The following is a 12,913-nucleotide window of genomic DNA, read 5'->3' as shown; positions in this document are numbered from 1 at the left end:
CAGGTAACCTGTAAAAAAGCTGTAACGCTTTGCCTGTGGAGATTTTTAAGTACCGAAGTTTGGCGCCATTCCACTAGTGTGCACAATTTTAAAGCGGGACATGTTGGCTCTCTATTTACTCGACATAACATCATCTTTTGAAAAATGAAGCTAACTGTTTTTATTTTTATTTACGAAACAGTTTTTTCCCCCTACGGTCTCTGCCAAAAACAAACATGTATAATGTTTGGGGAATTGAGTAATGTTCTAGAAAAAAAGAAGATTTTTACATGACGTGCCAGAATTGGCTCGGATGGGAAGTGGTTAGTTCACTTCCATATACGAATCCCCCCCCCCCCCCCGTTTTTGAAATTGGTGGCCTGACCACGAATCCCCCGACATTGGTGGTCAGGGGCATTAAAACAAATGTCTTTCACTTGAAAGCAGTGGCGGCTGGTGCTCAAAATTTTTAGGGGGGCGCAAACAAATGAAAAAAAAAAAAGACAATTGCAACCTCACTGGGCCCATCAAAGGCAGCCACTGTGCCCATCAAAGGCAGCCACTTTGCCCATCAAATGCAGCCAATGTGCCATGCCATCAATTGTTACCACTGTGCCATTAATTGTCACCACTGTGCCATGCAAAACACAGCCACTGTGCCATCAAATGCAGCCACTGTGCCATGCCATCAATTGTCCCCACTGTGCCCACATCAATTGTCGCCACTGTGCCCACATCAATTGTCGCCACTGTGCCCACATCAATTGTCGCCACTGTGCCCACATCAATTGTCGCCACTGTGCCCACATCAATTGTCGCCACTGTGCCCACATCAATTGTCGCCACTGTGCCCACATCAATTGTCGCCACTGTGCCCACATCAATTGTCGCCACTGTGCCCACATCAATTGTCGCCACTGTGCCCACATCAATTGTCGCCACTGTGCCCACATCAATTGTCCCCACTGTGCCCACATCAATTGTCCCCACTGTGCCCACATCAATTGTCCCCACTGTGCCCACATCAATTGTGCCCATATCAATTGTCGCCACTGTGCCCACATCAATTGTCCCCACTGTGCCCACATCAATTGTCGCCACTGTGCCCACATCAATTGTCGCCACTGTGCCCACATCAATTGTCGCCACTGTGCCCACATCAATTGTCGCCACTGTGCCCACATCAATTGTCGCCTCTGTGCCCACATCAATTGTCGCCACTGTGCCCACATCAATTGTCGCCACTGTGCCCACATCAATTGTCGCCACTGTGCCCACATCAATTGTCGCCACTGTGCCCACATCAATTGTCCCCCACTGTGCCCACATCGTTTTTTTTTTTTATGACTACAGGAGGGGGGGGGAAGGGGATATACTTCTAGAAGAAATCTCTAGTGTATCAGTGCATGGTGGGCACAGGTAGGTTTCCCCCAAGTGCTTTTAGCCAACTGGCCCTGAGGTGTTCCGACATTTGTGAGCTTCCATGGTAAGACTGTATAATAATAATCATGCGCATGTATTAAATTCTGACAATCTATATCTGCACCCTTTGGGATTTAAAATAAAGGGTTTTGCAGTGACTGCAGGTAGATGTCAACCTAAGACCTACATTTACATTCAGCCAGTTTCATGCTCTCTGGTCTTTTTGTAAGAGTATTTTAACCCTTGCTGTAGCACATAGCAAGTAAATCAAAACTAAAATAACAGCATTTATTTATTACTATAGTATATATGCAGTCTGAATGCATTACAGTAATAAATAGAGGCTTTAAGGTAAGCATATGATCAATAAATGTGTAATGCCGCGTACACACGACCATTATTCATGTCATGGAAAAAAACAACGTTTTTCTCAACGTGATTCCTCTCAAGCCTGCTTTGCATACATACGATCGTGATAAAAAATGCTCGAGCAAAGCGCGTTGACGTACAAACACATACAACGGCACTATTAAGGGGAAGTGCCATTAGAATGGCGCCACCCTTTGGGCTGATTATGCTAATTTCCCGTCTCATAACTTGCTTCTGAGCATGCTCGTTCCCCCCCCCCCCCCCCCTCGTTAAAGCGTACACATGACTGTTTTTCATGACGAGAAAAACGACGACGAGAAAAAATACAGCAGGTTCTGAATTTTTAATGCCCATTTTTCTCGTTGAGAAAAATGCTCTGGAGCCTACACATGACCGTTTTTCACGACCAATTTAAAAAATTTAATTTTTCTCTTCATGAAAAACGGTCGTGTGTACGCGGCATGAGTAGAGGTTAGCATCAGTGACAACTAATGTAGAAAGGATTATTATATCCAGGCAGCTGAATATATATGTAAATTATTTCTTTTCCTGTAAAACTTCATCCCACCCTTTTACACTTTAAAAGAGAAGTACAGTAAAACCTTGGATTGCGAGCATAATTTGTTCCAGAAACATGCTTGGAATCTAAAGCACTTGTTTATCAAAGCAAATTTCCCCATAGGAAATGTATGGGAAGATAAAAAAATAAATAATCATGCTCACCTAGATGGCTGCAGCATTGATTCCAGCTGCAGGTTCCCACTGATGGCTCTACCCTAAGAACGGAGCGATCAGGCAGGATGGTGATCCTCCATGAACAAAAACCCTGCTGCTCCAGCCTCCGACTATTTATGTTCTCTCCAGCCACCTTCTGGGCACACCTCCCCTGCTCATTAAGGGCCAGATCCACGAAGCAGTTACGCTGGCGTATCTATTTTTTTTTTTAAGTGTATTTTGTGCGTGTACTTGAGAGAGGAGCCGGACTGCAGGAGTTGGGAGTAGGCAGGCCTCCCCCAGAGGCAATCTGCCACCTTTCTCCATGCCCCGGGTGGCAATGGCGGGTGTGTGAAGGGGTCCTCCCACACAGCCCGCCCTACCTGCTCCGCTTTGAAGCCCAACGGGGCAGAGGGACTCCCTATAAGGGAGTGAGAGGATCTAGCCCGCTCAACCAGCCCCGTTAGTCCTTCGCCTCTCTTTTTCAGAGACCGCGTATCTATTAATACACCGCGTAACCTCTAGGTTGCTCCGGCGTATCTGTGTTTTGTATCCACAAAACAAGATACGCCTGAAGCTGGGCTAGATCCGACTGCCGTACGTCTTAGTACGCCGTCGGATCTAAGGTGCATATTTACGCTGGGCGCTAGGTGGCGCTTCCGTCGATTTCTGCGTCGAGTATCCAAATTAGCTAGATACGCCAATCCACGTACGTTCGGCCGGCGCATTTTTTTTACATCGTTTCCGTAAGGCTTTTTCCGGCGTAAAGTTACCCCTGCTATATGAGGCGTAGCCGATGTTAAGTGTGGACGTCGGGCCAGCGTCGAATTTTACGTTGTTTACGTCATTTGCGAAAAACGTTCGCGAATAGGGCTTTGCGTAGAATTACGTTCACGTCGAAAGCATTGGCTTGTTGCGGGTTAATTTGGAGCATGCGCACTGGGATACGCCCACGGACGGCGCATGCGCCGTTCAAAAAAAAGTCATTTACGTGGGGTCAAGACGTATTCACATAAAACACGCCCACAACTTAGTGATTTGAATTGCGCGCCCTTACGCCGACACATTTACACTACGCCGCCGTAACTTACGGTGCAAATTCTTTGAATACGGGAAATACGCTGTAAGTTACGGCGGCGTAGCGTATCTGAGATACACTACGCCGGACTTACAAATGCTCCGCGCTACGTGGATCTGGGCCTAAGTCTGCACCACACCTATGGGCCAGATTCACAAAAGAGATACGACGGGGTATCTCCTGATACGCCGTCGTATCCCTGTCCTAACTATGCGGCTGATTCATAGAATCAGGTTACGCATAGATAGCCCTAAGATCCGACAGGTGTAATTGACTTACACCGTCGGATCTTAGGATGCAATTCTAGGCCGGCCGCTAGGTGGCGAGGCCATTGCGGTCGGCGTAGAATATGCAAATGACTAGTTACGGCAATTCACGAACGTCCGCGATGCCCGTCGATCTAAATTTACGTCGTTTCCGTAGCGATACGCGTCGTAAAGTTAGGACTGCCTCCTAGGTGGTCTAAGCAATGTTAAGTATGGCCGTCGTTCCCGCGTTGAAATTTTAAATTTCACGTCGTTTGCGTAAGTCGTCCGTGAATGTCGCTGGACGCCATTTACGTTAACGTCAAACCAATGACGTCCGTGCGACGTCATTTAGCGCAATGCACGTCGGGTAATTTTCCCGACGGAGCATGCACAGTACGTTCGGCGCGGGAACGCGCCTAATTTAAATGGTGCCCGCCCCATTTGAATTAGGCGGGCTTGCGCCGAGCGGATTTACGTTACACCGCCGCAAGTTTACAGGTAAGAGCTTTGTGAATCAGGCACTTACGCTGTAAACTTGTGGCGGGGTAACGTAAATCAGATACGTTACGCTGTCGCGGAGCAACGTAATTGTACCTGAATCTGGCCCTAGGTTCTTTAGCTTTCCAGAAAACAGGGAAAAGCAACCAAGCTGGCTGTGGAACCCCCGTTCAGCCCAAAGCAATCCATTGACTACAGAAGAGCACAAAAAGAATTACATTTGCCTGACAGCCCAGCACCTAACTAGGAAGGTGCTACACACAACACTGAAATAAGTCGTTTGTGCGTCCTCTCTTGGTCCAAGTGTTTGTTGCTTCCTTGAAACCTATTTTCTGCCTATTTACCTGAAGCTTTCCATCAGAGTCATAAATGTTTAAAGAGAAGTAGAACCACCCTGCGTCCGTATATAGTCGTACGGCCGTCGGGAAGTGGTTAAAGAGAAGTAGGGTATCTAGATGTAATAATAAAAAAAAAAAAAAATCAATACAAAACAGCTTAGCACAAGTCAGCCTGAGCCTTCTGATTACCGACTTTAACAACATGCTTTCAGCACATTCTCTTCCTGACTGGAGGTATTTATATGGCTGTAAAGGTGCTCCAGCCTTATGATGCTGACTATGGAGAAGGCATGATAGAGACTGCAGGGGAGGAAAATGGTCTAGCACTACAACAGAATACAATCAATCATTGCATGTCGGGAGTTCCAGACTCTCGGGCTGCCAGCACCAAGCACACAGCTGTGTGTGCAGTATGCCAAACCGGGGGCCCTTCAGCTGTTACAGAACTACAAGTCCCATCATGCCTCTGCATTTGGGAGTCATGCTTCTAATGGTCAGCCTTATAATGACAGATTATTATTCTAAATAGAAAACCTTCATTTTGTTTGCAAATATTAAAGATTCTAACTACCAGCAAGATTTAGGGCCAGATTCTCGTAGTTCTGCGTATCTCTGCGGCGGCGTAACGTATCCGATTTACGTTACGCCGCCGCAACTTAGACGGGCAAGTGCTGTATTCTCAAAGCACTTGCTCCGTAAGTTGCGGCGGCGTAAATTAGCCGGCGTAAGCCCACCTAATTCAAATTTGGATCAGGGGGGCGTGTTTTATGTAAATGTACTGTGACCCGACGTGATTGATGTTTTTCACAAAAGGCGCATGCGCCATCCACGGAAATCTCCCAGTGTGCATTGCTCCTAATACGGCGCAAGGACGTATTGGTTTTGACGTGGACGTAAATTACATCCAGCCCCATTCACGGACGAGTTCCGCAAACGACGCAAAATTTTCAAATTTCGATGCGGGAACGACGGCCATATTTAACATTGTTACGCCGCACTTATGCCACCATATAGCAGGGGCAACTATACGCCGGGAAAAGCCTAACGTAAACGGCGTAACTTTACTGCGTCGGCCAGGCGTACGTTCGGGAATTCGCGTATCTAGCTAATTTGCATACTCGACGCAGAATTCGACGGAAGCGACACCTAGCGGCCAGCGTACAAATGCAGTTACGATCCGACGGCGTAAGAGACTTACGCCTGTTGGATCTAACAGCTATCTATGCGTAGCTGATTCTAAGAATCAGGCGCATATATATGACGGGTCGGATTAGGACTTACGACGGCGTACATGGTGCTGCGCCGTCGTAAGTCCTTTCAGAATCTGGCCCTAAGTCCTTACATTTAAAGAGCACCTGTCATTTCAGATCCATCATGGCAGCGCCTGTTAGCGGGCATCCCCTCACCTGCTGCTGCCACGTCACTCATCTTGTTGTGTCACTTCCACATCACCAGCCGTCCCATAAGGCTTCATTTCCACTGGCGTTTTTACAGCCACTGTTGTTAGGCTTTTTTACAGCTTAAAAACGCCTGTCCATGTTTATTTTGTAAAAAAAAAAAAAAAAAAAAAAAAAATTTTTTTTTTTTGTGAGCTGCAGCTTTAAAAATGCCGCGGTCGCGTTTTTGAGCGTTTTTGCGCGTTTTTGAGCGTTTTTGCGCGTTTTTGAGCGTTTTTTAACGTCTGGCATTTTTACAGCTCTACTCTGGAGCTTCAGAACGCCCTGGTCCCGCGTTTTTTTTACAGCTCAAAAACGTCTATGCCACTTGCAGCTCAAAAACGCCTATGTGGGAATGAAGCCATAGAATAACATGGACAGGCGTTTTTAAGCTGTAAAAAACGCTCAGAAACGTGGCTGTAAAAACGCCAGTGGAAATGAGGCCTTAAAGTGAATGGGACTGTCGATGAGTCAACGTCAGATCAGAGGAGGAGCCACTGCAGGACAGAGATGACAGTTGCTCTTTAAAAATTATGACTTAAAGGGGTTGTAAAGGTAAAACATTTTTTTCCTAAATATCTTCCTTTACCTTAGTGCAGTCCTCCTTTACTTACCTCATCCTTCCATTTTGCTTTTAAATGTCCTTATTTCTTCTGAGAAATCCTCACTTCCTGTTCTTCTGTCTGTAACTCCACACAGTAATGCAAGGCTTTCTCCCTGGTGTGGAGTGTCGTGCTCGCCCCCTCCCTTGGACTACAGGAGAGTCAGAACGCCCACTAACACACAGCTCCTTTCCCTATCTGCAACATAGAGAGCGTCCTGACTCTCCTGCTTGCCCCCTCAAGGGAGGGGCGAGCACGACACTCCACACCAGGGAGAAAGCCTTGCATTACTGTTGTCGAGTTACAAACAGAAGAACAGGAAGTGAGGATTTCTCAGAAGAAACAAGGACATTTAAAATCAAAATCTAAGGATGAGGTAAGTGAAGGAGGACTGCAGTAAGGTAAAGGAAGCTCTTTAGGATTTTTTTATTTTTTTTTACCTTTACAACCCCTTTAAATCATAATTTTTAAAGAGCAACTGTCATCTCTGTCCTGCAGCGGCTCCTCCTCTGACCCGTCGTTGACTCACTGACAGTCCCATTCACTTTAATGGGACGGCTGGTGATGTGGCAGTGACACAACAAGGTGAGGAACGTGGCGGCAGCAGGTGAGTGGATGCCCGCTAATAGGCGCTGCCATGATGGATCTGAAATGACAGGTGCTCTTTAAATGTAAGGACTTATTCTTGCTGGTAGTTAGAATCTTTAATATATATTTTTTTACCTTTACAACCCCTTTAAATCAAGGCCTTTTACTAGTGATTTAAATCATGAATTAAATGGTGATTTCAATCGACTTGATTTAAATTTAAATCCACCCTGCCTGGGAAAAATCAGCGGCCCTTGCGGGGGTAGCGCTACATGTGTTTTACTTTCATTATGCCAATGCCAATAACGTTATTTCATTTTTTTTTCTTTTAGATATTCCGTCGAGCTGATAAGAATGGTAAGTAGAATCAATATTTTTTTTTTTACGTTTCTCTTTTTGGTATAGTTCTGGAATATTTACTTCTTAAAGAAAATCCTGCCTTTTCCGCATAAACAGTTGAGTGTAATGAATCTCTTTCGAAGAGCCACCTATGGGATTGTACGGTGAAATGTATAACATAAATTTATCATAATACAGATGTTAAAGTGAGACTGCTTCAGGGACTGGGATAGGCCATCCGGTAATTGAACTAGAAAAAGACTAAAAGCAAACAGTTGAATACACAGAGTGGGCCAGATTCATAAAGGACATACGACGGCGTATCTCCAGATACGCCGTCGTAATTGTGCGAATGAGCGCGGTCGTATCTATGCGCCTGATTCATAGAATCAGTTACGCATAGATTTGGCCTAGATACGAGCGGCGTAAGTCTCCTACGCCGTCGTATCTAAGGCCCCATACACACGATAGAATCCATCCGCTGAAAAATCCCAGCGAATGGGTTTCAGCGGATAGATCCTATGGTGTGTACACTCCAGCGGATCTGTTTCCGCGGATATATCTCCCCTGGGATGGATTCCAGCAGATCGAATATTCGCTGAAATGCTAAACAAATCTATCTGCTGGAATCCATGCCAACGGATGGATCCGCTGGTCTGTATAGACTCACCGGATCCATCCGTCCGAAGGGATCCCTCGCATGCGTCGTAATGATTCGACGCATGCGTGGAATTCCTTATATGACAGCGTCGCGCACGTCGCCGCGTCATAATCGCGGCGACGGCACGACACGTCATCGCCAGAGGATTTCGGCGCGGATTTCAATGCGATGGTGAGTACACTCATTCGCAGAGAAATCCGCTGAAATCCTCGAGAGGATTTATCCGCGGAAACGATCCGCTGGATCGTATTCGCGGATAAATCCTCTCGTGTGTATGGGGCCTTGGAGTGCATATTTACGCTGGCCGCTAGGGGCGCTTCCGTAGATTTACGCGTAGAATATGCAAATTAGCTGGATACGCCGATTCAGAAATGTACGTCCGTCCGGCGCATTGATTTACGTAGTTTACATAAGGCTTTTTTCGGCGTAAAGTTACCCCTGCTATATGAGGCGTAGCCAATGTTAAGTATGGACGTCAGGACAGCGCCGATTTTTCCGTTGTTTACGCCGTTTGCGTAAGTCGTACGCAAATAGGGCTGTGCGTAAGTTACGTTCACGTCGAAAGCATTGACTATTTGCGACGTGATTTCGAGCATGCGCACTGGAATACGTTCACGGACGGCGCATGCGCCGTTCGTTAGGAGCGTCAATTATGTGGGGTCAAGGCTCATTATAATACAACACGCCCACTGCCTGGACAATTTGAATTAGGCGGGCTTACGCCGGCTTTTCTGAAAAATTGAGAACCAGTTCTTAAATTTTTGTTGTCGAAAATTCCAACAGAAAAAGTTAGATGGAGCATACACACTGTCGGAATTTCCGAACAAAAGCTCACATCGAACTTCTCGTAAATTCCGACTGTGTGAACGCTCCATTATATGGACAGAAGACAATGGTGTCCTCTCTCAACATTCAGGGCAGTGAAAAAGCAGTGGGAGACTGACAAGGTCTACCCTCTGCTCACTCTGAAATGTCAGTTGTTTACTTATCTTAATCTTTCATAGAATTTACAAATACTTTGGTACCTTCAAATCAGTTCTAAAATATAAAAGTTTACACTCATCGTGGCCCCGCAACATTAACAAAAATGCAATTGCAAGATTGTAACGATGAACATAACATACTTGTTTCCTCTTCACTTTCTGGTCACAAGATAACCTGTCTTTTCACGAGTATGGCCTCGTACACACGACCGTTTTCCTCGACAGAATCCATCAAGAAAAAATGGTGACAGAGCTTTTTTTGCCGAGGAAAACGGTCGTGTGTATGTTTTTCATCGCGAAAACTGTCGTGGATCTCGACAAGAAAAAAAGAGAACAAGTTCTCTTTTTCCTCGTCGGGAGTCTCAATTTCCTCGTCGTGTTTCTCATCGGGCTGGTTTACGACGAGAAACACGATTGTGTGTATGCTAAGAAACCCGTTCATGCTCAGAATAAAGTATGAGACGGGAGCGCACCTTCGGTAAAAGTAGCATTTGTAATGGAGATAGCACATTCGTCACGCTGTAACAGACTGAAAAGTGCAAATGGTCTCTTACCAAACTTTTACTTAACACGCAGTAACATGAGATTAGCAAAAGCAGCCCCAAGGGTTGTGCCAGTGGAATCGAACTTCCCCTGCCGTTGTATGTGTTGTACGCCACCGCATTTGTGAACGACGAGATTTGGTCTTGACAGTGTGTACGCAAAGCAAGCTTGTCAAGTTTCTCGACAAGCCTAACAAGGAAATCGTCAAGGAAAGCGATGTTTCATTTACGACGACGTGTGTACGAGGCCTATCTTAGGAGGTTTGGTGTGAGCAGGTCTCCTACCTTTGATCTGTCCATACTCTAATACATTGAGATGATCAGAAAGTGCTAGGGAACCAAATATTTGGTATTTGCCTTCAACATGTAAGATTTAGTTGAACAATCTGTATAATTTTTGGCCATGGAACTGTGCATTGTTGTTCTGTAGACTTTAGGTCAGGGTTCCTCAACCAGGATTCCATGGAACCCTGGGGTTCCTCCAGAGGTTTATAAGGGTTCCTTGAGCAATCAGCAATTTCTACCTCTCAGGTAAGTTCCTACTGACACCACTGATGTTTTTAGCTATCTGTTAGGCCCCGTACACACCATAGAATCCATCCGCTGAAAAATCTCAGCGGATCGGTTTCAGCGGATAGATTCTATGGTGTGTACATTCCTGCGGATATTTATCCGCTGGAATTTCACGATTCCAGCAGATAAAAATTTGTAGACATGTCTACAAATCTATCCGCTTGAATCGATCCCAACGGATTGATCCGCTGGTCTGTACAGACTCACCGGATCAATCCGTCCGAAGGGATCCCCCGCATGCGTCGTAATGATTCGACGCATGCGTGGAATTCCTTATATGACAGCGTCGCGCTCGTCGCCGCGTCATCATCGCGGCGACGGCGCGACACGTCATCGCGAGGGGATTTCGGCGCGGATTTCGATCCTATGGTGAGTACACTCCATCGGATCCAAATCCGCTGAAATCCTCGAGAGGATTTATCCGCGGAAATGGTACCGTATCCGTGGATAAATCCTCTCGTGTGTACTAGGCCTAAGGAGCATTCTTCCCACCGATGTATCATGAGTTGTAGACTTACTCATTTTTAGCAGGTGTTTCCTTAAACCAGAAAGTTTATTTTAGGGGTTCCCGCGTTGAAAAGATTGAGAAAGGCTGCTTTAAAGCGGAGGTCCACCAACCCAACGAAAAATTAAGTCAGAAGCTACAAATACTGCAGCTGCTGACTTTTAATATCTGGATAGGGATCCCATGATGTCGGCACCCCAGGCAATCTTTGGATTGCAGCTGCCGCCATTGCCAGTAAAGGAACCCTACTGCGCATGTGCGAAGAGCGTTGTGCTTTCTAATTGGGATGCTGAGGAAGGAGCAGGGGGTCCGAGCTTCGCCGTGTCCAGAAGTGGGGAAGGGGACCTGTCAAAAACAGGTCCCCCCACCCTCCTGAAAAGTGGCACAGGAGGGGGGGAACGAATAAGCAGAAGTTCCACTTTTGGGTCGGCTTGCATACACAAGCTTGGCTTGCATACACATGGTCACACAAAAGTTCTCTCAACTTTCGACCATCAAGAACGCGGTGACGTACAACACTACGACGAGCCGAGAAAATAAAGTTCAATGCTTCCGAGCATGCTTCGGAATTTTACACGTCGGAATTGCTACAGACAATCGGATTTTTTCTGTCTGAAAATTTGAGAACCAGCTCTCAAACTTTTGCTGGCGGAAATTCTGATTGTGTGTACGGAGCATTATACTCCCCTGATCTGTACAGTGGATTTGCACAGAGCAGCCCCAAACCTCCTATTATCAGGTCCCCTACCAGCGCTCCTGGCCCCTCCTTGCCGAGTGCCCTCACAGCAAGCAGCATGCTATGGGGGCATCGAGCAGATTTGCTCCCGAGCCACTGCTCTGTCTGTCCATTCAGACACAGAACTTGGCTCGGACCCCTCCTCATTGGCTCACTGGCTGTGATTGACAGTAGCAGGAGCCAATGGCTTCTGCTGCTGTCTTAAGAAGACACAGCATAGCTAGCAGGAGTGCTGGAGCTACTTGTTCTGGCTCCTTGTGTCCACCCCCTTCCCCCATTCAGGTGACAGGTGGAGGAGGAAGGCTCTTCACACTGCTTTTTCTGGTGTTTACAGCCAGGCACCTGATGGGGATCTGCAGCAGTTTTCTATATCGAAAAGTGATGTGATCCCTTTGTTAATTAGGTGCAGAATTGCCAATTGTTTTTTTTTTTTTTCATTCTGAAATACAAACTGGGGTGAGTGGCAAAGATAGACCTGAAACAAATCTCTCTAGTTTGGCCAGTTTCCTGCAACATTATAATGGCACAGGAAGCGTTGTTAATTCCTCCCAATAAGCTCATATCAAGATTCAACGTGAAACTAATCTTAAAAAATAAAATAAAATAATGGGAATAGGCAGGCTCAAGACTTCTACAAAGTCTTCTGTAGAATGTACACTAAGGGGCTGTTTACATTATGGCACGGTGCTTGTCTGCGCATCCTGCACTGGCCAATCAAGATGGCCGAAGAAGTTATTATAAAATAAATCCCTTCTCAAACACCTTCTAATGCTGCACAAGCGTGCATCCCGCCCCTATGAAAACAACAATCTGCGCCAACGGTGGCGCACTGGTTCGCAAGGGTGAAAGATATAGAGCAAATGGAAGACTTGACCTCTGTTCTGTGAGATAGGACGGAGGAACTCAAGACCAGATGGTTTTATTGGGTCCAATTCCGCTTCTCCGATGATGTCCTCAAATATGCCTAATCAAGACTGTTGCCAGTGAATCCTACTGTCTGATCGGTCCTGACGAACCTGGCTCCCATGAGATCACACAGCTCCCGCTTCCTTGTAACCCTGCCTCCCGTCCATTTTAAAAAGAAACTAAAGTAAAAAAATAAAAAAATTCGAACAGGCAGGATCTTTATTGCATGTCTCTGCTACACTTACCTACCTGTTGGCAATCTCCAGTAGAATGTACATGAACTGACGCCACCCTGCACCAGACAGTCAAACACCGACACCTGGCATACTGGTGCCAGCAAGGCACTGCGCAGGTATCAGACTGTTGGAACTAAGGCTGGCCATACATGGTCGAATT

The 12,913-nt window shown here is 46.3% G+C and overlaps 1 protein-coding gene across 2 annotated transcripts in view; it reads left to right on the top strand.

Annotated features, from left to right (window-relative positions):
• NECAB2 (N-terminal EF-hand calcium binding protein 2) overlaps nt 1–12,913 on the top strand; it is a 270,428-nt gene that overhangs the window by 40,295 nt on the left and 217,220 nt on the right. For both annotated transcript variants that reach the window (XM_040329099.1, XM_040329100.1), the window contains exon 2: nt 7,605–7,629. In XM_040329099.1, coding sequence (XP_040185033.1) covers nt 7,605–7,629 — 25 coding nt within the window. The remainder of the gene's footprint in view (nt 1–7,604; nt 7,630–12,913) is intronic.

The sequence above is a fragment of the Rana temporaria genome, chromosome 11 (genome assembly GCF_905171775.1).
Source record: "Rana temporaria chromosome 11, aRanTem1.1, whole genome shotgun sequence".
Taxonomy (NCBI): domain Eukaryota; kingdom Metazoa; phylum Chordata; class Amphibia; order Anura; family Ranidae; genus Rana; species Rana temporaria.
This window is presented reverse-complemented; position numbering and strand designations above follow the sequence as displayed.